At 48.4% G+C, this 27,062-nt stretch overlaps 1 protein-coding gene and 1 non-coding gene across 6 annotated transcripts in view; one reads left to right on the top strand and one right to left on the bottom strand.

The window, feature by feature from the left end:
• Positions 1-26,623, top strand: part of HNF1B (HNF1 homeobox B) — a 53,957-nt gene extending 27,334 nt beyond the window's left edge. Inside the window, exons 5-9 of one of the 5 annotated variants that reach the window (XM_036835841.1) lie at positions 4,056-4,216; positions 9,265-9,400; positions 13,447-13,641; positions 16,299-16,417; positions 25,653-26,623. In XM_036835841.1, the coding sequence (XP_036691736.1) occupies positions 4,056-4,216; positions 9,265-9,400; positions 13,447-13,641; positions 16,299-16,417; positions 25,653-25,673 (632 nt within the window). In that variant the 3' untranslated portion in view covers positions 25,674-26,623. The remainder of the gene's footprint in view (positions 1-4,055; positions 4,217-9,264; positions 9,401-13,446; positions 13,642-16,298; positions 16,418-25,652) is intronic. The other 4 variants (XM_036835842.1, XM_036835839.1, XM_036835840.1 and 1 more) reach the window with 4 other exon arrangements.
• Positions 21,023-21,154, bottom strand: LOC118887643. Its single transcript, XR_005018117.1, has one exon. It is a non-coding gene; the product is annotated as a small nucleolar RNA SNORA72 (small nucleolar RNA).
• Positions 26,624-27,062: the final 439 nt, after the last annotated feature.

Here is a 27,062-nt window from a genome sequence, read left to right as displayed (position 1 = left end):
CCAAGTCATACTGGATAGAAACCAAATGATTTGTCTCTGTCCCACATGCTGTCAGGAGTTCAGAAATAGCATCATCACCCATGATGCTGAGGACTGGGAACAGGTGAGAGTAGATACCTCCACTCCAAGGCCTCAGGGATGTCTCTAGATTCCAGCTAAGATGCCTTTTGCTGCTGGACATACTTGCCGTGGTTCTTAGGGCTGGTGATAGGGATGTGGCCAATTAGTGACTTGAGCCAGGAAGTGAGTGGAAAGTACATGACCACCTTCTGGCCTTGTCATTTCTCCTATGGGACCTCTGTGGCTATTAGCCTGGCATCTTCAGTCAGTCACTATTAAACCAGACCCCTCGTCGTACGTTCATTTTCAGAGCCTGCAGTGGTGAAGGGAGAAGGGAAGATGCCATTCCACTTCTTACAGGCGCCCTGCCGCAATGCCTGGCACAGAGATAGGTGCTCAATGAAGTTTTGTGAACTCAGCCTTCCTAAAAATGTCTTTTAGACAAAGACAATCCCCAAATAGGAGGAACAGTTGTGTCTTGAGTAACTGTTGTGTGCCAAGCGTGGCCTGGGTAATTTCACGCCCATAACTCATCCAGTGACCGAAGGGATGGAAATCGTTAACAATAAAGAAACTGAAGCTCAGGGAGGTTAAGTAATTCCCCCAAGGTCACACAGCTATTATGTGGTAGAGCCAGGATTTAAACCCATGTCACCTGGCACCAGAGCTTATTCTACTTTGGCTCTCCTTGCAAGCGCTCTTCTGGGTTTGTGAAATACACAAGGACCTGGCCTCTCCTTCCTCCAACGAGAACACCGATTTCTGGTCTCGCCGGCAGAGACCTTGTGATACACCGTCCACCTCCGCACCCCCTTTTAAGGCGGCTGGCTGATTACAGCCACCCTCTCAGGAGCCTGAGTGATTGCCGAATTCCTGGCGAGAGGAGTGTCAGTGGGAAAAGCTACAGGTGCACCTGTAGCGGATGAGCAGCCTCGTGGCCACTCTGCAGTGATGACAGCCCCCTCCCCACAGTAGGCACTCCTCTGGCCGAGAGCTGAGGGAGCTAGAGCTCACCCAATACACTGATGGCAGAGCTGAGTTCAAAACAGGGATCCCCTAATCCCCAGCCAGACGCTATCTCTTAACCAGCGGTCCTTAAAGGGAGCTGCAGAGGTCTAGGCCCATCTGTCTTTGAAGAGAGCAGCTCCATCATTATAGTTCTCATATAATGAAGTTCCGCTGGGGGAGTAAAACAAGGTTTACAAAGCACAGCAGCCTTGGGCTGTGCTGCTGGGATTCTAACAAATGGTTCTTGCCTCCCTCCTGCCAGGCTCCCTTGTAAAGAAGGCTTTTGTTTCCTGCGGGTATCTTTGGTTAATTATTTTTAAATAAATAATTATGTAGCCTGGGGTAGGGGAGAAGTCTCCCCAGACCCATGTTCGATCACCAGAGGACTGGCCCTCTTCCTTCAGCCAAATTAAATAGGCGAAAACGAGCGTCTGTTTGACTTGAGACTGAATCAATGATGGGGACAAGCTGGGAGGTGAAAACACACCTGACTCCCAGCGTTATCACTGCTCTCTCAGGAGCAGAGCATCTTGGGGAGGTAAATAGCTGGTCAGGGAGTCAGAGGAAGCAGGAGAAAAACAGGGTGAAGTCCAGTTTCTCCAAAAGGAAAGAACAAGAGGGCCAGGGGCCAGGCCTCCCTCCCAAGTTGCTTCCAGGACAAAGCATCAGTGGTTGCAGCAGAGTTGGATTCTTTGGAAATGATTCTCCGTGGAAAGGTAATTCCATTCAGTACTTAGGATCTACCAGTTCATTGTCCAGAATTCTAGAGCCTTAGGGCAAATACCTTGGGCTCCATCCCTATACCAGCTCCCTTCCTGCAGCACCCCTAGCCATGGTTGCCATTTATTTGGCATTCTGCTGAGAGCTTTATAGATGTTATCTCTAATCCAAACTAGCCCTATTAAGGAAGCGTTCTCTTCACTTTATGAGAGGAAACTGAGCCACAGAGAGAGAGAGTGATTTTTCCCAAGATCACGCATCTGTTAAGAGCAAAGTCAGGATTGGAACCCGAGTTTGTCCAGCTCCAGAGCACACAATCTTCCCATTAGCCCTCCTTGTTAGAAAATCCTTTGTTTAATTGATTTGAAATCTGTCTCCCCCCTTTTCTACTGGACCCAGCTGCCTTCTGAGCTCACAAGTTCCAGATCTCTCTTCTCCTAAATAAGCATCCTGCTGGGAACCCGGTGGCAAATATGAGTGGAGAAAAAGGACTTAATTTAACCCAATGGGATGGAGTAGAGGGTGGTAAAGAGGAGACCTAGGGGCTACAGGTAGGTGCAGAGGAAGACAGACAGGACTGGGCAGGCGGTGTTGGTTTGGAGACGTGGAAGTCTTTCTTCCTCTTAACTTCATGGTTCCTGTTCCCCACCACCACCAAAATATAGTGCTCCAGACCTATAACTACCAAATTCCAGGGCTGCCCCTCTGCCAACACCCTGCCCCCAGCAGCCCCTTGAATCAAAGAATGGGGAAACAACCAATAGAAGAAGCCCACAGAGCATGCATCAAGCCACTTCATAGTCAAACAAGTTGCTCCTGAAGATTAGAACCCTGCCCTAGCATTTGTTTGTTTTCTCCCCAGCCCTCTTAAGCTCTAGGTCATATCAGCCTTGGGGAACGTCCTTTGCACAATTCAAGGAAAACTAGCTTGGATCTCGTCTTGGCAAGCTTTGTCTTCGTGAATAAGAGGCTGCTGGTTAGGGCAGCTTGCCTGGCTCCCGGGGGTGCGGAGGGGGACTTTCGTAGGCTCCTCGAGCAGATGGGGCTCCAGGTGGGGCAGGAGGCAGGGCAGGGTGCAAGCGGACCAACAGAACTCGGATACTTGATACAGTGATGTTTGATCCTGGGGAACCGGGCAAAAGGGAAAACGAAGGAGGAGTTGGCCTTCCTCTCCAAATAATTCCATGCCTAAGGCGTTTGGTCTCTGTCCCTTGCAGGTAGGAACAGGGTCCCCCGAACCTTTTTGTCGAATCCAAAGCATAAACCAGAACACTGTCTTTCTCAGCTTTGAGCTGAGGGTGAGATGCCCCAGCTACCCCTGGCTTTGTCTTTGGCTGTTTCATGGGTACATCAAGCAGGACTTTGCACACTGGGCCCAGGTTCTCTTCCCCCTTCAGCTCCCTTCAGTCGCCTGGTCTCTGGCCAGCACTGTCCCTTTCCTGAGCACAGACCTGCGCTTTGGTTCCCGAGCGAGAGGGAGGGTCAGAGCAGTGACGTTGTACACATGCTTGGTTCTCCCCTCCCTTGCAGACCAAACTGCAGTGGTTTACTAGGCATCTACCTCCTGCCTGTGCATGCTGCCTGCCCCACCTCCCAGCAGACACGCCTTCCCCTGGGCCCTGGAAGTCAGCCAAATGGGACCCCACCAAAGGAATGTGAGTTCCAGAACCAAAGACTCCTAGCTTCAGCCCCATCCTGATCCTGCTCTGCCTGTGTCCCCCTGGCCTCTTGGGCTTGGCCAAAATGGTGGTGCACAGAGTCTGGTGCATTTTGTTGTGGTCCTTAGAAGGGTCGCTGGGCCAGTGCCTCTCTGTAAAATCCATCAACTCATGCTTTGAAGCCCTACTCGGCCAAGCGATGCCAGGGAAACATTTCTAGAAGGCATTTTGAAAAACAAAAGAAATACGCCAGCCAGAAAGAGAAGGCCCTAAATCCTAAAAGCTATGCTGAAGCAACAAGAATCAGAATCCATTCATTTGTTCATTCGTTCGTTCATTCATTTGACAGATATTTATTGAGTGGCTATCAAGGGAATACAGCAATGAACAAAACAAAACAGATGAAAACATCCTGCCCTCATGGAGATTACATTCTAGAATTCAAGCAGAGGTCATGCAACCTCTACCCTAGAGAAAGGCAGCTGATACTTCTCACGGGTAGACAGGGGAAAGAAGGCAACTTTTCTTCCTTGTCATCCACCCTAGAAAGCAAGTGTTCTCGGGTCAGGTGACACTAATATTCGCTGTTGTGTCTGCCTTGTTTTGCAGGAGTGCGCTACAGCCAGCAGGGAAACAATGAGGTCACTTCCTCCTCAACAATCAGTCACCATGGCAACAGCGCCATGGTGACTAGCCAGTCTGTTTTACAGCAAGTCTCTCCAGCCAGCCTGGACCCGGGCCACAGTCTCCTCTCACCTGATGGTAAAATGGTGAGTACACCTGGGCCATTGTAGCTCTGGAGCTGATAAGATAAGAGGCAAAACAAACACAACTTCTCACAAGGCCTGCCTCAAACAATGAACCATTGTAGCCCCACAGGGGAAAATGGGGGCCGTCCAGAGTTGGAACGGAAAGGTAGAACCGGTGACCCAGCCTTTGGCGGGTGGAAGAGGTGTTCGGTTTGAACCCAGCCAATAAATCTGACAGAGCCCTGCTCTCGTTTTATTGATTGAATGCCTCATAAAGGAGCAAACCGGGTGGGACACTGTTTGTTTTGGGGCTGCCAGTGACATTTGAGTTGATAAAATGCTCATTCATCCCCCCCAACCCAGGGCCTCCAAAGCCAGTTTTTTAACCCAGAGAGCACCTCACTTTGAAACAAGCCCCCTCTTTCTCTTCACACCCCCCTGGTCCTGGCAAGGAGGGTAGTTAAGTCAGGATTGAGTGGATGGCGAGAGGTGGGGAAGCTTCTGGCACGGGGGTGTTGAAGGACACTGGACGGCAGTGAAGATCACAGCACAAAATGGCAGGTGGGGTGGGGCAGTGCTTACAGGGTGAGTGGGAAACACCGACTTTGAAGTTACAAGGACCTGGGTTCAAATCCCAGCTCTGGCACTTAATAGCTGTGTAGTCTTGGGCAGGTTCTAGCTCTTTCTTTCTCATCTATAAAAAGTAATAACGCTAGGGTTGTTGGCGGAACAAATGTGATAACACGAGAGGCACGGTGTTTGGGACAGTAAATATTCAATGAATGACAACGTGGTTATTGTTAGGTGAATGTCAGTATTATTCTCCCTAAATGAAGCTGTCTGTACCCATAACTACAGCCCAGCCCCAGATGTCAGTTGAGCAGCCCCGCCCGGTGAGGAATAGACTAGTTGATGTTGAATTTTCAAAGTCCTAATCCTCAAGCAGCACAAGTGCAGCAGGGGAGGGCGGCTTCCGAGAGAACACGAGCATGACGACACTAGGAAGGGTAGGACGTGGAAAACTTGATTCTTTGGGTCATGCTCTGTGTTTCAGGGGAGGGAGGAGCCGAGGGTTCCTGGCTTCCAAGCTCAAGGTGGAGCCGTATGCCTTCCTTCAAGGTGTCTGACCTAGAGGCGGGGGGGGGGGGGGGGGGGGCAGGGAGCCGATGCCATTTTAGACCTTGACGTGTGTGTGCCGTGTAGGCAACACAGGAATGGTGAGTCACAGGTCACTGAGTCCCCAGCTCCCTGGAGGAAAAAACAAAGTGTAATATCCGAGGGGAGCGCCAGGCCCGGCCAACTCTAGTTTGGGGACTTGAACTGGTCGCTCCCTGGTAGTGGTGTCTGCAAAAGGAAACGAAAGATGCTCCTAGGGCAGCCCTTTTGCAGCCCCCCTGCCCACCTCTCATCCCTTAAGCTTCTTCTCTGGCTGCCTTGTGAGACCCAAATAAGTTAAAGGATTGCCCAGACTTCCCTGGAGGAGGGGGCCTTGTGGGAGAGATCTTGGCTTCGCAGCGGAGGAAACAGGTCTCCTCTCCTATTGCTTGAAGGTCCTTGGGGTTTCCCTGTGAGCCCTCCCGCCCTTCCTCCTCACAAGCAAACTGCCTCACCCAGGCCGGGGCGCTCCAAAGGCAGCCGCAGGAGACGCTTTTTTCTTCCTCTTCTGCTCGGCAGCGCCCTAATGGGCAGTATGTTATTGGATTGATGATTGACCAAGACAGCACACCTCAACGTTAGCAAACACCTGGAAGCTTGTTTGCAGGGACCAGCTTTTCTCTAGTTTCCAACACCCTGGCTCATATGTTATGTCACTATCGCTGGATGCCCAAATTCAAGAGTCTGTTTTCGGTTAATATATAACAAGCCATCACAGATCTTGGTCCACCAAAGACAGGAGTGGAGTATGGTTAAAAATAACGCAGCAAGGGAACTAGTGTGTCCACGTCTTGGGTTCTGTTGTTTATCAGCCATAGGATGGACGTTGCTTAACTTCAGTTTCCTCATCTGGAAAATGGGGGATAACAATGCCTGCATCACCAGGGTGGTGTAAGGATTGCCTGTAACTCTGCTGTTTTGGGGATAAGACCCATCCAGGGAATGACAGTCTCTGTGTGCTGACCTGTGGTAGGATGTGCATTTGAAATCTTCCCCCAGGGGTTGGTTTTGGAAATAATGGTGATCCATTTGAGCTTTCTTTTGCTCTATTTGGGCCCCACCCCATGCCCAAATGGCACGCGTCCACAAAGAGCTGGCCAGGTTTCGGATTGCAGTCTGTGTGTGTTGAACCTTGTGTTTTAGAAAAGCACATGCTGGATACTTTCACAGTATCAAAGCAGTAGAGCTTAATAGTGAAAAGCTCAGGCCTGGAGGCAGATCGCCTGCTCTTCATGGCCACTGTACCACTTGGGCACATTTCTTAACTTCTCCAAACTTCCGTCTCCTTGTCTGCAAAGGAAGGTTAACAGTACCAACCTCGTAGATGGTAGGTATGTAAAGCACAAAGCAAAGGATTGCAAAAGGCAGCGTTGATACCGTTCAAACTCTCTGGATTATCCTGTGAGGATCATGACCGATATTCTGGGCAGCTCCCTGGCTTCCATCAGTCCTGAAGGCAAATAGAAGATGATGGTTGCATTTTAGAGTGGGAAGGAACTTGCCCAAGGTGCCCCCCAAAATAGTAAGTGGATGCGATTTAAAGCCCAGCAACACTGGGTTTGAATTCTGGCTTCCTCGCTTACTAGTCAGGTGACACAGAGCTACTCTCTCAACTCTTCTGAGGCTCACTTTCTTTTTCTTTTTTTAAAAATTTTTATTGAAATATAGTTGATTTACAATGTTGTGTTAGTTTCAGATGTACAGCAAAGTGATTCAGTTATACATATATAAATATATATATATATTTTTTTTCACATTCTCTTCCATTGTAGGTTATTACAAGACATTGAGAGAGGCTCAGTTTCTTAATCTGTACCATAGAGCAATAATCATAATGCCTTCCCTATGTGTGTCATTAACTATTGAGGACAATCAGTGAAAGCGCTAAAGCCGTACACATTTAAATTGTTTTTATCATTAGCACCCACGTTTCTCTTTCACCATTAAAACCAGGCATTGAAATGGCAGAGATTACTGTCACTCCATTGACTTTCTCCAAAGGACTGCATTACTCAGGGGAAGTCTGAAGGCAGGTCACTGATTTTTTTTTTTTTTTTTTTAATGACTCTGACATTTTGAAAAACAAGTCCAGCAAACAAGCTGGTTCTCTCTTGTTTGATGTGGTCAGAATTCCTTCTTGGTCACGTGACCCTTAACTCATGTCTTGATGCTCATTTTAAAAACACAAACAAACCTGTTTGGTTTTTCCTTTCTTTCTTTTTCAAATTCACCTTGGAAGCTATGGGGTTGATCAGAAGGGCAGGCAGGAGATAGTGTCTTCCACCCACCCCGGGTGCTGGTGTGAGACCTATAGTCTAAGGAGCTCTGGGTCACAAGGGAAGGAAGAAGGAAAGGGCGACTCAAACATCTGATGTATGTATCCCAACCCTAACCCACCTGTCAGCATTCCTGATGCCATCAAGAATGTCTGAGTTATTTCAGAGTGAGGGGGGACAGTCCTTTCTTAGTAATACTTTTAAAAATTATTTTAAAACTATAAATAGTAAACTACTTTATCATGAATAAAAGTATGTTGTGTGTATGTGTGTTTTGTGTGTGTGTGTGTAAAACTGAAAGCTCCTTATAATTAATGGGGAAACATTGGAAGCATTTCTGATAATATAGAATCAAAGTAAATACATCTGTTACCTCTGTTACTGGTTAATACTACTGGGAAAATTCTAACCAATGCAATATGACATGTAGACATATTAGCACTAGCAAGGAAGAGACCCCATTAGCATTATATGCCTGTGATGCCGTTATATATACACTTGGGAAAATGAAGAAAATCAATAAGGAAAAGACACTATTAGGAATAAATAAAAGGATTCAGAGTGGCCTTGGACAAAAATACACAAAACTCAGTAGGTTTCTCTTACTAATCTGTCATTAAAATATAATGGTGAAACAGAGTAGGGATACCTGGAGCCAAGCCTCATTTAGTAGCTTTGTCATTACAATAGTAGCTCCTTGCCAAAAAAAAAAAAGTTTTGTGTTTTTTTTTTTAATGTATAGTAAAGATTTGGGAAAAGTAGAGAAGCCCAATAATGCCTGATCTCCCCCAGACAAACCTTAGTAATAACTGTCGGGGAAAAGTCCTCTGTAAAAAGTAAGAACTTGAATTTTAGAGTCAGACAGACTTGGGTTTGAATACAAGAGTTACCATTTACTAGTTGTCGGATCTCAGGCAATATGCACAACTACTCTGAGCCTCAGTTTTTTTATCTGTGAAATGGGAATGGCAGAAGTACCTGCCTCGTGGCTATAGTGAGGTTTGTGAGTTAATGCATGAGCAGTGCTTCCTAGAACCTGTACTCAGTGAAAGCTTCCCTGTGCTCCTGCCTGGGCCCTAATCTGCTACGCTAGGGAATCCCAGGGCATTTCTTCAGCTACTATTTTTAGCAATCGCGTGTCTTTAGCACCAATAATATAGAGGGCATAGAGCAGAACAGAGGATACTTTCAACATGAGCCAGAGACAATCATATAATACACATGGGCTGAGGAATCTCTAAGGCAAGCTAGTAATTCAAAGGTAGTCAACAAACAGAGGCACATGAGGGAAGGGATTATGGTCGATATTACTTACCACTCCATCCTCTGTACCTAGAACGGTGCCTATCCCTCACTTGGTGCTTAATAATTGTTCCTGATAAATTTGTATTGCCAATATAATTTCCAGAAAATCTGTGTTAACCTGTTTGACTTTATAAAGTTAAATAAGTATAAAAAAAGTTAAAAAGTTAAATAAGTATAAAAAAATAAAAATAAAAAGTAATTGTTCCTGAATGAATGAATGAATGAATGAACCAATGAATTAGCCATGCCAAGGAATTGCTAAGCCACGTCGTTTTGGACACTGCTCTTTGCAACCCTGATTCCGCTCATGCTGCTCTTGTTTTTTCTCTCCAGCAGATCTCAGTGTCAGGGGGAGGTTTGCCCCCGGTCAGCACCTTGACGAATATCCACAGCCTGTCCCACCACAATCCCCAGCAACCTCAAAACCTCATCATGACCCCCCTCTCTGGAGTCATGGCCATTGCACAAAGTAAGCTCTGTTCTTGGTCAGAAAACTTGGGGGCAGGGAGAAGCAGTGTGGGAAATGAGTCAACCTGATTTAAAAAACAAAAACAAAAACAGAACTAAAGAAGATCCCCTTAAAACTCACCCACTACTCGTAGGTTTTTTGTTTTTTTTTTTAACATCTTTATTGGAGTATAGTTGCTTTACAATGGTGTGTCAGTTTCTGCTTTATAACAAAGTGAATCAGTTATACATATACATATGTGCCCATATCTCTTCCCTCTTGCATCTCCCTCCCTCCCACCCTCCCTATCCCACCCCTCTAGGTGGTCACAAAGCACCGAGCTGATCTCCCTGTGCTATGCGATTGCTTCCCACTAGCTAGCTATTTTACATTTGGTAGTGTATATATGTCCATGCCACTCTCTCACTTTACTCGTAGGTTTGATTCAACTTGTTTCGTTCCTTATCTCTCTCCTCAACAAGATTTGGATTGTTTAGCCTAAAATAAGAGAAAGTTATGGAACGGAGTTGAATCTTGGTCACAGCTCACCAGCTGTGCATTGTGGGTCAAATCATTGAAGCTTTATGAGGGTCAGTCTCCTCATCTGTAAAATGGGTTGCTGAGGCAATCCAATGACCGTGTGTGTAGACACGCCTGTAAATCGATAAAGCATGAGTATGTATAATATTGTAGCTTATACTTTTGTCTGGTGTTCATTCCTATCCCTAAGTATGTGGTGGATTTTCCAGGAGGTTGGGTTGTGTTGATGTTTCTTTGTGTTGGCCAAGATGGAGCAAGACATGAGGGGCTTCCTCCTTAAAGGGGAATTTTGTGTGGTCGAACGAGACCTCCTTGGCCCACGGTGAAAACATACTGAGAAGGAACTCTGCAGGAAACTGTCACAGCATCTCTGAGCCTTGACAGATTTAAGGAGAAATAGGTTGTGTTATGCCCAGACCTGAAGACAGGGAGAGGGGTCAGGTCCTTCCAGCCCCAGCAGCTCACACCCCACAGAGAGTCTGTCCCCATCCATCACAGATGGGCCATTTCAGGGCATGGGAAGGCTGACACGGCTGTGCCAGTGGATGTCTCTCTCAGAGTAATAATGTTGATGAGTATTCAGCATATTTCAGCCTTATGGTAACAACTCAGGCCAAGTCTTCCTTGTGACCCAGGGAAGCATCCCTGAGAAGTCTCGGGAAAGATCTAAGGGCGGTACATTGCTTGTCTTTCTTTCACCCTGGGGATCGCCCACTGTCCTCGTGGCCTCACTGTGTCCAGTACCCACAAAGACCGCCTCTTTATTTGTTCCTGCCTTTTTCGCTCCTCCCTCCTCTCTCCCTAAACCATCTCTAGTCAGGGTAGCAACTCAGATCACTTCTGAAGAGAAGGACTCGTGCTCTCCTTGAGAGCAAAACAGGGCTAGGCCCCTAGGAGACACAGGAGTTTACTGAATGAATCGGTGTGGCTCTGTCTGTCCTCAGCAGCTGGGAGATTGACACCCTCCCCATTGAGTTCTGTAAAGGGAAGTGGGAAAAGAGAAGCCTTTAGAGAACTCACAAAATAAAGTATTTAAAATTTGCTGCCTTTTCACTGGGCCCTCTCCAGGAATATGGTAACCACACTAACACCAGGGTTTGAGAATGAGATAGGATAACTGAAACCAGCTTGCTTACCTTCTAGAAGATTTGAAAAGGCCCACGGATAAGATATCCCACCTATATTTTTACAACCAAAATGATACACAAACCATCCTACTTACCTTCTCTCTTCACACGTCCAGCTTTGGCTGACACACACAGTTATATATTTTCTTAGGCACTATCTGAATTAAAATTTTCCCTGGAGCTATTACATATTTTTCTGTTTTGTTCCTCCTAATTTTTCTCACCCATACTTCTCTACCTTCTTACAATAATCTTAATCTCCTACTGCAGACAGCCAACACCAGAGTAAGTTGACCTTAGAAGGGTGTGTGTGTGTGTGTGTGTGTACTTGAAGCATGGTGAGGGTCACCAGAAAACATGGCTGAGATGCAGTGGTCCTACCCCATGGAGTGTCAGGATGAAGAATCAGTTACCGAGTCCAAGCTTGTACTGGTCTCCACACGACAGGCCAATAAACCGAGAGATGAGTTTTGGGGCAAGGAATAGCCGACTCCTGTCCTGTTGAGTACGTGGGCCCTGCCTGGCGACTGCCTAGGCCCAAGGAGAATGTGATAACAGATTACCCAGCAGTGTCAATTCCTTGTTCTCTACTCACCTACTGGACTGGATAACATGCTTCCTAAGCAGGAACCAGTGCCCAGAAAACAGATGGGAAAGGCCAAGAGTCACACTCCGCAGGAGCTCAAATGACATCAGTGGCTCTCCATCCTGGAATTGAGGCACATCAGGGTCACAGACTGTGTTGAAAATAAAATTCCTGGGCCTCACCTCTAAAGTGTCTGACTCATTAAGTCATGGGTGAGGCCGAGGAATGTATATTTCTTAAAGTGCTCCCCAGGATGATTCTAAAACACAGGCAGGCTGCAGAAGTATGCCCTCCACTGTCATCCACTCTACACAGCATAATTTGCTTTTCTGGGCAGAGATTTCCCAAAAAGAGCAGGGGCAATGGGCTCGGGGAGACAACAGCAAATCCATGGGGCTTCCTCGGGTACTGAGACCTTACGTAGAAGGTAGGAAAGGGAAACAGGAGATCATGGTATCAGGTGAGACACTGCCTGGAGGAGAAGCCGAGCCCCCCGGGGAACTGGAGATAGCACTATTCTTTTTTTTTTTTTTTTTTTTTTTTTTTGAGATAGCACTATTCTGAGTGCTCAGAGGACCCCACCTCCCCAGTCCCAGCCAGGAGAGCCAGGAGGGGGCTTATTCCCCTTCCCTTCTGCTCATCCGTCTCACCTTTTAGGTTTCTGATAAAAGTATCAGCTGGGTTCTGAGCAGGCAATTGTTGAGGTCTTTGTGCTATCTCCACGGAGGACTGCCCCCTCCTGTGAACCTGCTTATGGAACCCTCTCCATCTCAGGAAGGGCTCTCTAGGTGACTTTTCCACATTTGCCTAAAAGAGACCTTTCTCTGGGTTTCCTTCTTCGTCGCATTCTTCCCCCCACTTCCCAGAAAGCAAGGGCAAAGGAACCTTGGCAGCTCCAGGAAAGAGGTTGGGGTGTCTTTCCCCTGCTCCTCACATCCCCACTCCCACGCTGCCTCAGGTGCCTTCCCCAGAGTCCCGCCCAGGGAGCCGATGGAGGGTGGGTACCAGGGACCTGATCTTTGCAGTGCCGGCCCCAGTTCTAAAGAGACCTTAGGATACAGACACAGGACAGAACCACGGAGGCCCTCATCCTTCCAGAACAGAAAGCAACACCTACTGTAACTGCCAACCTTCAACTTACTGCTTATTCCTTCCAATACCTGGTCCTTTTGATGCCACCAGCCCTGTGCTGCCAGATGAGATATACCCGCTTCACAGACTGACTGAGTTGCAGTGTTTTATCCCCTCTCTGTTCCAGTCAAGAGAAAGAGCATCTGACCTCTTTCGGCTTTTGCACAGCCCGCTAGACGAGGGGCTTCAGGCTCCATACCTCCAGGACTGCGGAGGGGGTTTTGCTTTTTATCCAAACGTGGGTCCCTGCACACTCCTGCCCCCTGCTGGACAGACATATCTGGGCAGTAATCTGCACCTTAGTGTGGACGCCTTTAACTCTGCTCCCTCAGAGCCAGGCATGGATGGAGCAGGCAAGCATAGGGCCCTGCAACCTCAAGGGAGCTAAGTTTGGGAGGCCACAGGACGACTTTGGGAGACTCTCAGGTCTCCGTCAGATCTGTTGAAAGCCCATTTGAATCCACAACTCGCTGTGGAATTTGAGCGAGTCAACTTAATCTCTCTAAGCCTCAGTTTTTTGGTCTGTAAGATGGGTCTATAAAATTGCTTTCTGTGCAGTCTCTTACGTAACAGGCTCAGCCCAGTGCCTGGCAAATAGCAGGGGCTCCGTTGATGACCATTCACATCTGTTCGCCTGTTCTCCCCCCTGAAGCCATCTCTAATCTTCCCTCTCGTTCCCACAGGCCTCAACTCCTCCCAAGCTCAGAGCGTCCCTGTCATCAACAGTGTGGCCGGCAGCCTGGCAGCCCTGCAGCCCGTCCAGTTCTCCCAGCAGCTGCACAGCTCTCACCAGCAGCCCCTCATGCAGCAGAGCCCGGGCAGCCACATGGCCCAGCAGCCCTTCATGGCCGCTGTGACGCAGCTGCAGAACTCACACAGTAAGGACACGGGCAAGTCGGGGAGGGAACCCAAAGGGACCTCAGCAACCAAGCTCTTCCCTCTCCGGGTCTGAAGTTTCTTGGAAGCTTATTGGTTTGGTCACTTTTCCCTACCTGTGATCAACAAAGCCAATATCTCAAGCATAACTCTTAGGCCGTGCTGTGCCTTTTCTGGTCCTCTTCTCTACCCCCAGGATTCCTGGGGGAAGATTTGATGAAGACAGTTAAGGCCTATATGGAAAGGGGAGCTGGAGATAGAGAGTAAGGGTAGCGTAGATGTGGAACGAACTCATGCCCCCTTTCCCACCCTGGCCCCCGTGGAAGAGACCCCCCCCAATCAAGCACAGCCCCTTTTCCCAATGAGCCTCAACTTAGTCTTTTCAGTTCAAAATTCCAGGCAGCTGTTACCAAATGATCAGACTTGGCATATAATTTGCCTCCTATTTGCCTTCTCTGAAACTGAAAAATCTTCCAGAGTCCCCACACCCTCCAGTTTCCACACCCCAAACATCTCCAATCAAGAACCATGAACATGGGCAGAAAATACCGCCTACACATCATCCTGTACAAGGAATATTAGAGTTTTTGCCCCCCACACAGAGGCTGCTTCCCGCCTCCAATTTCTACACCTACCCCAAGTCTACCTTTCAACCATTTAGTTCCCACCCACCCCCATCCCCCGTGTCTCTCCCCCCCTCCTGAGCCCCAGACCCCGAGTCCTCTGGCCACGTCACACTATAGTCCCTGGCCTCCGAGTTCGGGGAGAAATCATGGAAAGGATGGCTTCCCTGCTTCAAGCACAGTTCCCACAGGGACACCAGGGCCGTCTCTGGAATAGGGTGATAGCCTTAGGGTCAGACAGACCTAGCTGTCTGATTAAATCCTGGCTCTGAGCCTTACCAGCTAGGTAGCCATTGTTAAGTTCCCTAGCTACTCTCAGCTTCAGTTTCATCCTCGTAAAATGGAAGTAGTGTGCATGTAGAGTGATTATGGAAATGAAACAAAAATAGGTACGAACTGTGTTTGGTAAGCATTAAGAGTTGTAAAAATGCAAGTGATTATTTATTAAGGGACTCCTTAATAGAAGGAGGCAGGGATGGGAAAGAGGATTTCAGTTTCTCCTCCAGCTGCCTCAGGCAGAGCTGTGGGTCTGAGGGAGACCAGCCAAGTTCAGCCTTCTTCTATGCTCGGGGCTCTATCCCCAGGCCTGCGGAGCTGGTTTCTAAGTACCATCTCACATTCCAATCACATTTTCGTGGCTTTAAAAAAATCTGCCACAGCCTGTAGCAGAGTCTGGGACCACAGGTGTACCACTGCCCTTCCACCCAGGGCCAATATGCTCCCCACTTGCCCCTGCCCCTCACCCTGGGCAGGATTCCTCAGTGGCGAGGCCCGGGTATGACAGTCAGAGAGTGGTCACCAGTGACCTGTGGACTGCCATGGCCCAGCTGGCCTGGCTGGCTCTGAAGAGATAGCTCATGGGGCCCCAGACCAGGAAATAACCAGCCTCCTTCCAAGGGAAGGGCAGGCTGAGGCGGCGGGCTGTGACCTTCACCCCCGTTCCCAACTGGAGGACTCCTTGGTAGAACAGGCTGGTCCCTCCCTCAAGGCCAAACATCCACATGCTTTCTGGGTTGGTCATGTGACCTGGAATTTACATGACTCTTATGGATGAACTAGCATGAGTCAAAGGTTCCAGACTTGGTGGACACATACTAGAAAAACAAAAAGTGAGCCACATGGTCCTGGAGGTTTTATTGGAATCTAGTCTCCTTTTGTCCATCAGCCTTCATATTTGTGTGATGTCATAAGGCATTTTAGTGCAAACTGGAACAGCCCAGAATTATACAAGTAATGACATCCGTGTCCATTTACAATTATTAATTAATCTACAGTTGCTAGCACAAGACCTGGTACTTGAGTCATGGCAGAAACAGTAAGCAAACAGGCCAGCTCCTTCATTTTGCCAGCTACTTAGAACTTTTTTTTGCCTTAAGTTCTCAGATGCACCACATATGCCTAAGGATCACTTGTTGATGCCCAGGAGTCTAATACTCTGTTGAAAGTCAGGGGGAAAGAAGTGCTCCCACCCCAGCAGTGCCATCCACCACTGCATACCAGGCACTGTGCAAAGCTATTGATCTATTTGGTATGAAGTGCTTTAAACACAAACTCTTCTAATCCTACATCATTCCCATTTTAGAGGTGAGGAAACTGAGGCTAACTGAGTTGATTAAGGAGCCAGGATTTAAACGCATGGCTAATCCTATATCATTCCCATTTCTCTTCTAATCCTATATCATTCCCATTTTAGAGGTGAGGAAACTGAGGCTAACTGAGTTGATTAAGGAGCCAGGATTTAAACGCATGGCTAATCCTATATCATTCCCATTTCTCTTCTAATCCTATATCATTCCCATTTTAGAGGTGAGGAAACTGAAGCTAACTGAGTTGATTAAGGAGCCAGGATTTAAACGCATGGCTGTTCTTTTTATCACATCGCACTGCCTTGCCAGACATAACCACCACCACCACCTTCCTTTGATCTGCCTGGGGAAGCAGGAGCAGTGGTGTGGGATGGAGGTGGCGGGGGTCTGTAGCTGTGCTCACGCCTGTGTGATCTACGCCTTCATTTTGTCTTCACTCTGTCTCCCTAGTGTATGCACACAAGCAGGAACCCCCCCAGTACTCCCACACCTCCCGGTTTCCATCTGCAATGGTGGTCACAGATACCAGCAGCATCAGTACGCTCACCAACATGTCTTCCAGTAAACAGGTAATGCCGGCAAGAAGATGCGGGGGGGGAGGGGAGGGATGACTACGGCTACTCGTGTGCAGAGAGTGTGGCAAGTGTGGACTCAGCCACAAGCGTGATCCTTCTGAGGCTCCCCTGGCACTTGCTAAAGGAATCCCTGAGGTCACAGGGCAAAGAAGATGGGCCACAGCCTGAAGGGGAGGGACTTATTGCTCCCCCCAGCATCCCTAACAAGAGCGCTAGAGTACTGAAGTTTGATCAGTTGCTAGAGACTGGATTACACAGAGCCTATAGGCACTGAGACTGAGTATCTCCAATGGATTGATCAGTGAGCCACGGAAAAGGTATTTCCAAGGAGGGCTCAGAAAGTCAGACCCCCCTGCGGAGTTCCATGCTTTGCAAGAGGGATCCCTGAGGATTTCCCACCAATAGAGAAAGTGAACAGTGCGTCCCCAGGCTGATTCACCCAGCCCAGGACCCATGCTGGACCCCCAACGCTGTAAACTCTAGAGAATGACGCAATTCTGCCAACCCACGGGGACTCCCCAGTAGACAGCCTGGCCTTGCCAGGGACCTGCATTTACTTGGTGTTTTACAGAGAAACTTAGAATCAACTTCCTGGTGCATTGAAAGTGGGGAATCCAGAGGCTTAGTCATCATGTCAGTTGATGACTAATGCCCACCTCCACATAGAGGGGATGGAGAGTAAAGATGACCCATGGTGAGGCGGCAGCTTGGACAGCTGGACTGGAATGAGATGCCGAGAGTTAGAAAACAGGACAAGATGTCTGAACAGAGGTCACAATTCCAGAGTAACACAATAGGACCTTTTAGTAGCTGGGGTCTGTGCAGTGTGGGAACTGTTTGGCCTTTATTGATTGCTAGATAAGTAGGCGACAACCTTGAACTTCATGTCAGACGCTCTCGGCAGGGTTTGGTCCTGTTGATGGTCTTTTTTTCCCTCAAATCACACCTCATCCAGTGCCATGTGTTTCTGAGCAAGTTCTTTCACGTGCTCAGCTTTCTCTGTTCTTCCTTTGCCCCCATCTCCTCCTGGTCCTGCAGCGTCAAACAGGTGGGTTCAATTCCTGGCTTTGCCACTTGCTTGGTGACCTTAACCTCTATGAGCCTTCACTTTCTTCATCTCTAAAACAAGTCATATCATTTGCTTGTTCTGAGGATTTGATGATGTCATGTAGATTAAGTGCCTGGCACATCTTGGATGCTGAAACACATACAACCTAGGCATCCAGGCTCTGGAATTGGGGGTGTTGGGGAGGGAGAGGTGTGTGGGACCTGCTTTGCTACCCTTCTCTCACCCATTGGAAGATGAAAGGACAGCCCCCATTGCCCTGCCCTTCGACTCCCATGTGATTTCCCACTCTTTGTAGTGAGCAGGGAAAACATTTATCTGTGCTCACAAATCTCAATCAGGGGGGCAGCCAGGCGCAGCAGCCCTGCTTGGGAATACCTTCCCCTTTGAAAGGTTTATCAATCCATCTGCCACTTGGTCAGCCCTAGATGGGGCTGTGATTAATGATTCCTGTCTTTCCCAAGTTGACTTTGATGCTTGCTTGTTGAAACAAGTCCTCTGAATTCAGGAAATGGTCTCTTAATCAAAATGCTTCGAGATGCTCTCTGAGACGCTGCACCGGCCCCCAGCCGGCTTCTCCCCTCCACCGGACAGAGTGGCCAGCCAACCTTGAAGCCGCACGGACGGCCCTCTAGAACTACTGTGAAGTTGTTTCCGAGTCCCTGGACATTTCAGGAGTCTATGATGGACTCACTTCCAGGGTGATGATAACATTTAGTAAGGATAAAACTTCATACAGCACTTTACAGTTTACATTGATACTTCTCATGAACATTATCTCACCATTTTCTTTTTTACCAAAACCTCCTAAGAAGTACAGAGAAATGAACTGAGGCTCAGAGATGCAGGGTCACCTGCCCAAAGTCACATAGATGATATTCTGGAGCCAAACTTCCGGACTTTGGTCTTTGATTCTAAAGCCTGGACTCTTTCCACTTAAACAATACTTGTCTTCCAATACCCATCTTTAAAACACCCGTGGTAATCGCTGCTCTTGTGGTCTTTAACGGTCAGGAACAAGAGTAAAAATTAAGCCCACATACTGTATTCCAGTCAGGAAACTTTCTTCCTACAAACTACAGGAGAAGAGGAAATAGGAAAGACAGGATGAAGTAAAAAGAGGGTAAAGATGCTGTCTCCTGGCAGCAGAAGGAAACCAAGGTGAAGAAAAGTTGTACAAACTCTGTTCCAAAGGCAAAGGGTCAGAAGTGAGTTCTGGAAGAGAATTGGTGGCAATTCTGCTTTTTTGTTGTTTTAAAGTAGTATTTTCCAAAAAGCGTTTCAAGGCTATTGCTAGGAATCAGGGGCCCATGGCATGAGGAGAAGATGTGGCATGAGGAGAAGATTCCATGGTCAAATTTGCTGGGGAAACAGCTGGGCTAAACAGAAATCCCACAGGGCAGGGCATCTCAGAATCTTTCCTGTGCAGATGTGGGCAGTGAATAGAGACCCATCCCGGGCAGTGCTGCTTTAGAGGCATCGTAGAATGCTAGGAACAGCCAACAGGCCTGAGCCAACCCCAGCTCCTTCACCCCTGCTACACGACCTTGGGCAGTTAATTCATGGCTGTGAGACTAAGTTTCTTCATCTCTAAAGGGGAAAATCCCACCTCCCTCTTACGGAATATTCAAAGTGCCTGAAGACCATGCATAGTACAGAGTCACGTGCACAAAGTGATAGCTTCCTCCCTGTTCCTACCCCTTTCTGTCTGTGATCCTTTAGGAGACACCTTCCATTAGCTCCTTCAATATTTAACTCACTGCTTGGTCTGCATGTGATCAAAGGAGGTTCTGACAATAACATTTCTCAGGGTTAGGACCATCTCTCAAGCACGTCCTGCCTCTTGGGCCCAGGCTCCAGATCCCTGCTTCCCATTCTCCTGCTGGCACAAGGCTGCCCTCTCACCCACCTCCCAGGAAAAAAGCAAATAGTTCAGGGCCTCTCAAAGCACCCAAGCCCTTTGTGTGTAGCCAAATGCCTGGGCTTTAGTAGATGTTCAGTAAATATGAATGAATGAATGAATGAATGAATGAATGAATTCAGATCTAGCATTTTTTGACTGCCTCCCATTTGCCACACAGCACTCCAGATGCTTGTCCATCTTAATTTCCTGGCTAATCCTCCCACCCATCCTGCGAGGTAGAAATTTGTATGCCTGACTTATAGAGCAAAAACCTGAATTTCAAAGATGGGGAAGAATCTGCCCAAATTCACATGACGGTAAATCTGGAGTTGGAGTTCCAGACTTTGGTTCTTCTCACTCCACATCCATTAAACAACACTCACCTTCTAAGATCCATTTTTTTAACATTTAATTTTTTTTTTTTTTTTTGGCTGTGCCATGCCACACGGCATGCGGGGATCTTCCCCGACCAGGGATCGAACCCGTGCCCCCTGTGTTGGGAGCATGGAGTCTTAACCACTGGACCGCTAGGGAAGTCCTAAGATCCATTTTTAAAGTACTCATAAAAATGACCCAAGGTTATGCCAGTATAAGGCTAAAGCCAGAATTTGACCTTGAATCTGTCTGATCCCAGTGTTTTCCATTGTCAAGACAGACATGCCCCAGGGCCTCATGGATCGTGTTTCGGGAACCTCACGCTGGAACTTTCTTGCTGGGAATCCTTGGCAGCTACTGCCCTCCGTCCTTTCCAGAGCTTATGCCCCATCCCCCCCTTCTCAACCCTTGGGCGCTGGCGAGTTACCACCTAAGTGGGTCTCTGCCTGAGCCTCCTGCAAAACAACAGCCCGCCAGCCTGGAAACCAGACCACAGCAAGCACCGACCTTGGCTAGAACAAGTGTGGGTAGGCTGTGAGCCGAGTCCTGTTTCCACAACTTCTCTACCCACCGCTCCGCTTCCTAGTTTACATAGAGAGAGGTCAGGAGAGGACCCCCGGCGCGGTCACCCATCAGGGGTGCTGACGAGAAGGAGGTGGGCAGCCTCATCGTCATAAATCCCCTGCAGCTGCCCCCCACCCTCCCGAACCTTCCCCACTGGCAGCGTGGGCTGATGAAGAGCCGATGTGGGCACAAGGCAGACCCGGGCTCAAGATTCTACCACTGTCTACCTGTGTGACCAAAGGGAAAAGTCTAGCCTCTCTGAACTTCAGTTTCCTCATCTTTAATATGAAGATAACGATTCCTCCTTCGTGGGATCATTGAAAGGACAGAACGCAATAAAACTTGTAAAGCACTCAGCTTGGCGCTTGGCTGGAAACACCCAGTCCGTGGCAGCTGGGTCAATCTTGGCTTTCCCTGATGGTAACCTTGAGTGTCTCTCGAGCTTAGGAAGGAGGATCTTAAATGGCAAAGGGCATTTTTCCCCCCCCTGGTGTCCCACTCAAGATAAAAGGCAGTAATCTTTTTTTTTTTTAATTTTACAATTCACTTAATGGCAACGGGTAATCATCAAATTAGCAATGGTTATTTTCAAAAGTTATTACACTAGCTGTGCTACCATTTCTCAAGGTTGATCGGATACCTAGAGTCACAGACATTTCCCACTTAAGATGCATCACATAAATCAGACTTGGTTTATCACCAGCATTTATAAAACCAGACCTAGGAAAAGAACTAGGTCTGGGGACACATGCGTGGTCTTAATATAGCGAATGTTTAGCCTGCCCTGATTATTACAAAATCAGAACAGCGAGAATATTCGCAGAAAAGGCAGTAATCTTACGTAGTGGGTAAGAGCACAGAATTTTCTGTTCTGAGACCCTGGGCACGTCACTTAAAATCTCTGTAAGCCTCAGTTCCCTCATCTACAAAACTGGAAGTATAATCTTTACTTATAATTAATAGAGCTATAATTAATCTAACTTAATAATAATCTGTACTCACTGTCTCCACTTCCTCACCCCCAATTCTCTTTTTTTTCTTTTTTTTTTTTTTTTTAATTATTTTATTTATTTATTTATTTATGGCTGTGTTGGGTCTTCGTTTCTGTGCGAGGGCTTTCTCTAGTGCGGCAAGTGGGGACCACTCTTCATCGCGGTGCGCGGGCCTCTCACTATCGCGGCCTCTCTTGTTGCGGAGCACAGGCTCCAGACGCGCAGGCTCAGTAATTGTGGCTCACAGGCCCAGTTGCTCCGTGGCATGTGGGATCTTCCCAAGCCAGGGCTCGAACCCGTGTCCCCTGCACTGGCAGGCAGATTCTCAACCACTGCGCCACCAGGGAAGCCCCTTTTTCTTTTTTTTTAATTGAGGTATAGTTGGCTTACAATATTCTATACGTTTCAACATAGCGATTCACAATTTTTAAAGGTTATACTCCATTTATAGTTATTATAAAATAGTGGCTGTATTCCAATATCTGTGCTGTACAACAGATCCTTGTGGCTTATTTATTTTATTCATAGTAGTTTGTACCTCTTAATCTCCTTTCTTTTTCCACCCACCTTCCCTCTCCCCACTGGTAACCACTGTTCTGTTCCCTATAATCTGTGAACCTGTTACTTTTTTTATTATAGTCACTCATTTGTTGTATTTTTTAGATTCCACATATAAGTGATATCATACAGTATTTGTCTTTGGCTGTCTGACTTCTTTCACTAAGCATAATACCCTCCAAATCTATCCGTGTTGCTGCAAATGGTGAAATTTCATTCTTTTTGATGGCTGAGGAGTACTCCATTGTATATATACCCCCCCCCCCACATTGTATTTATACCTCTCTTGAGAACATTACAATCTGGCTTTTGTCCCCACGTTCCTGAAACCCCTCTTGGCCAGCTCACTAATACCTCCTTGTCGCCAAATCCAGTGGTTCTCTCTCAAGCTCTATCTCTGACACAGCCAATAACTCCCTCCTTTTTTCACTTGGATTTTAGGACATTACCCATTCCTGGTTCTCCTCCTATGGCACTGGCCACTCCTCCTTTCCTCGGCTGGCAGCTCGTCTTTGCGACATTTACTTGTCAAAGGGCCCTGGGACTCCTTCTTTGGCCTCTTCTCTTCCATGTTTGTCCCTGGGCGATCTCCAGTACCAGGGCTTTGGATCAAGTGTACACAAAGATGGATCCTATCATTCTGTCTCCAGCACACACCTCTCCCCTGAGGGTCCATTCACAAACCTGATGCATCTTTGGCACATACAGATGCATACCTAACATACCTGACAAGCCTCTCAAAGTGAACCTGCCTAAAATAGCACCTCTTCATTTTGCCCCAGTTCCTCCTGACCCAAATTGCTTCCTCCTTGGGCTTCTCCATTTCCAAACATGATACCAGTTGTTCCAGTGAGATTCCTGAGGGTACCCTTGGTCACTTCATACCCCGCACCCCACATCCAGTCCATCAATAAGTTCTGCTAGGGGTCCTTCAAAAGGCATCCTCAGTCTGACCGCTTCTCACCACCCCATCAGTCTTTTGCTCCTGCAGCGGCCCCTAACTTCCCACTTCCAGTCTTGCCCCACAGGCGTGGGTGTGCTTTGTTCACCACACAGCAGCCAGAGTGATCTCTGGAAAAGGGAAATCCATCATGTCGCTCCCCTGTCAAAACTCTCCACTAGCTTCCCGTTGTAACCACACTGAAACAGGGACCTCCAAGGCCCTATGTGGTCAGACCACGGCCCTTTCTCCCTCTGTCACTCAGCTTCAGCTGAACCAGAGCTGAAGCAATCCCACCACAGGACTTCTGCTTTTGCGGTATCTTCTGCCTGGAATATTCTTTAATGCATATCTTTACATGCGTTCATTTCATTCAGTTCAAACGTCACCACCTCAAAGAGTGGGGGGATCACCTTCCGATCCCCCTCCCTAATTTATTGCCTCTTCCCTCCAGTCACTGAAACCTCTTACCATGCTTATTTTTCTAGAATGTTCATCTCCTCCTACACTTTTATGTTATGCGTTTTGTTTTACTCATTCATTGTTCGAAACCCTCACTAGAATGTAATCTCAGTGGGGACGGGGACAGGGTCTTGTTCACAACTGCACACACACCCGGTGCCTAAAAAAGGGCTTAAGCGTATGGAAGGACCTCCAAACCGTGTGAAATGAATGAATGATGATCACCTGCCTCAAAGGCTTGACGTGAGCATTCAACGCCATGATGCGTGTCAAGCCCTTACTTAGCGGTGCAGCCCTGCACACAGTAGGACCTCAATAAATGTCAGCTCTTCCCCATTACGGATCAAATCTTCTTAGGGTGAGGACGTCCTTAACGATCCCCCAGCCACTACAGCCTCCAGACGGGGGCTCTGTAGTCCCTCAGAGGTCCTCGGGCAAGGCCCCTGCGGGGCTGGGTGAGCCGGGCCTCCGTTCTGAGGGAGCACAGGGCACCCCTTATCAGATGTTTGTGTTTAGACTCTGAAGGGGGCAAATAACCCTAGTTCCTTTGACAACATTTAGGGCTCTGCCACCATTTTATTATGTGAGCAAACATTTGATAGCTGGGAAGCCCATCCCTAATGACAGGTCATAGAATCTTGCTGGCGTCTCCTTATCTGCTCTTGGTGTTTGCTTTTCTATTGAAACCTGCAAGGTCACAAGCCATTTTCTCTCTCCTCCACCTGAAATCTGAAAATTGGAAAAAGGCTGATAGTGGGGAGTAAAGAAACTCAAGAGTGGGGGTGGGTGGGAGAAGGAAGAGGAGGCAAAGGGTATCAGAGGACCCTGACCAGGGCCTCAAGAATGAAGAAGGGCCAGAAACCTGTCTCCTCACACAGACACACAGCTCAGTCCTGCTCTGAGGGGCACTGGAGGAGGAGCAGCCCCGGCGGGGGCACCCCGGGCAGCCCAGTTAACAAGGACAGTTACACCAAGCACCGTGGGGAGTACTGCACGCAGAGCAGCCCATCTGATCCCCCAACGACCTTCATCTTATAGGTGGAGAAACCGAGGCTCAGAGGAAGGAGCTTGACGGAGAAGAAAGCTAGTAGAAGGCTCCTAACCTCAGCGTAATAGCAAGAACGCGGGCTGGGAGGTCTCCCAGAACTGGTTGGAATCCCCACACTCTCCTAGCTCTGAAACCTTGGACAATTCACGGGCTCTCTTTGACCTTGTTTTCCTCACCTGTAAAATGGGCATAATGGCAGCCTCATACAAGGCTATGGCTGGGAGCACTGATTAATGAGATAACAGTGGGATAATAGGCCTTTAATAGTAGTGGTAGGTGTGTGTGTGTGTGCATGCACGCGTGTGTGTGTGTGTGTGTGTGTGTGTGTGTGTTGGGTGAGGTCTTGAGAAAATAAGCCACTAAGCCGAAGGGCAGAACCTTCCCCTGAGATGACAACAGAGGGGAAAGAGAAGGAGGAGACAGAGAGAGGAGAAAAGGGACTCCCTGGAAGGCAAGGGCGAGCAATGGTGTTGTTCCAAGACAGTTGAGATGAGCAAGGCCCAGGGCTCTGGGAGCAGAGGCCGCCTCGGATGGGGCTCTGGCTGCTCTCAAAGGCTCCTCCATGCTGCGTAGGTCTCCTGCCCCGACCCGCCGGGAAGCCTGGCATCAGAGGCCGTCAGCCCTTGTATCCTGATCCTCTGAGCTCTTGTCCTGACAGTAACAAATGTTGTAGAAAGCGCTTTGCAATTCCCCGTGCTTCTTCCCTGATGGATCGTTTGTGAGTACGTGGTGATTTTCTCATGTGCTTTATGGCCTTGTGGCTCAAAATATATCAGCAGCATCCGCCCAAGCTGGGAGCTGATTAGAAATGCAGGTTCTTAGGCCTACCCCAGGTCCACTGAATCAGAATTTATCAGTACATTTTAACAGGATCTCTGCTACTCATAGGTCCATTACAGTTTGGGAAGGGGTCTAGGGGAACCCCTGCTCTTAGAGGACTTAGGAAGAGACCCTTATTTCCGCCAGAAGCAAGAGCTCCCCATCCAGCTGCCATTGCCACCAAACTGAGCAGTTTATTTATAAACTCACAGGAAGAGGAGCCCAACTTCAGGATAAAGGTCGGCGAGTTATGACTATTTCAAGGTCGGCGGCAATTCACTTCTCTCTTCTGAAGTGGCCAGGGAAGCCGGCACCTAGGTCTTCCTAAAGGAGCGTTTTTCAGGACCAGCCCTGCGGGACTCAGCAGGCACGGGGTCCCCAGGCCTCCAGCCTCAGCTCTGTGCTGACTGAGTTGGGTCTCAGCTCCCCCAGAGAAGCCAGACTAATGGCCCAGGTCCCGGCAGATGTACACAGCTGAGCTGTCTCTCCTCTCTCTCTGCAGTGCCCTCTCCAAGCCTGGTGATGCCCACACGTCACTTACTTTGTGCACAGCAACAAGGACCCTATTTTCCACACCATCACCCTCCAGGCAGCTGTCGCGGAAAAGCGCAGTGACCTGACAAGCAGCACCTGCGAGAGGTCCCTGCTCACCTGACGTCCTGCCAGCGCCTCGGACAATCCACTCTGAGAGGTGCGGCCCAGAGCCCAGCTTCCCTTCTATGCAGTATTGTCACGATGCCTCTCCCAAGACGTCAAGCTCTCCTGTCTGGTCTGTCCTAAAGGCGGGAGATGAGAAACCGAGGAAGAGGAAGAGAGAAAGCCGGAGCGTCTACATTATGCTCCTTCATCGAACAAACTGATGTGAAAACTTGAATCTGTTACTGAAATGAGGAGAGGAGGACACGTGCTATTGAACTGAGCCAAACACACTGTAAATATCAGCCACCTCCCTCCCCCCCCACCCCCCATCCCGGCTGATCTGGAGATTTCTTTTAAAGAAGTAAATTTGTCCAATGGGTGTAAACTATAAACTACTGTAATTAAGTGCAATTTCCCCTCTACTTCCTCTCCCCTCTGCCCTGTATATAATACTAAAGTGTCTATCAGTTTTCTTCGTAAAGGTCAGAGTTGAATTTTCAAAGTGATTTGCCCCCTCTCTCTTCCCCCACGGAGAAATATCTAAGGTGGAAGTGAAGCCCCTGCCCCCTTCCTCGGGCCCGGGCACACACAGGGACTGTGTATTTTGGACTGTCTGCTAGCTCACCCCAATCTCCTGATGTTAAGACACACCTCTGGATCCCTGGAAGGGCTGAACATAGTGTCAGAGTAATGTCCTCGCTTCCGGTGGGGGTGGGGGATCAGCCAGTACCTCCCCAGGAAACCCCAAGACAGGGACACTGGCTGTTGGATAGCGCAAGGAAAAGTCGCCCTTTCCGAAAACCTCCCATTAAAACAATTTATTTTGTCACTGCCCAGAGTCTCATATTTCTGTCTGTCTCTGACTCTTCCCCCTGCCACGGTTCCTCCAAGAACCCCCGGCCCCTGGTCTCCTTGGAATTTTCCACTTACTCCACCAGGCTCGCTGCTGCATGCCCCAGTGTCTTCAGGCCGGCTTTACCGCTAAGGTAAGGAAAGTCTGTTCCCCCAGTCAGACTCCAATACCTTTGTCTTTCTGCGACTCACAGGAGTAGACATGGAGCCAACTCTTGGTGACTGTTGGTCACAGGAACAGAGAAAAAGTAGGAAAAGTGGAATCCCCGTGGGTAACATTTTCAACCTCCTTGTAAGCATTAACTCCAGCTCTCTTCCCTTAGTCAGGAGAATGGCTCTTGTGGGGATCGCTTCCCAGGCAGGAAGGTGAAAAGCCAAAAGGTGAAAAGCCAGAGGCCTGAACACTCTGCCAGCAGGGACT

The sequence above is a fragment of the Balaenoptera musculus genome, chromosome 20 (genome assembly GCF_009873245.2).
Source record: "Balaenoptera musculus isolate JJ_BM4_2016_0621 chromosome 20, mBalMus1.pri.v3, whole genome shotgun sequence".
Lineage (NCBI taxonomy): Eukaryota > Metazoa > Chordata > Mammalia > Artiodactyla > Balaenopteridae > Balaenoptera > Balaenoptera musculus.
This window is presented reverse-complemented; position numbering and strand designations above follow the sequence as displayed.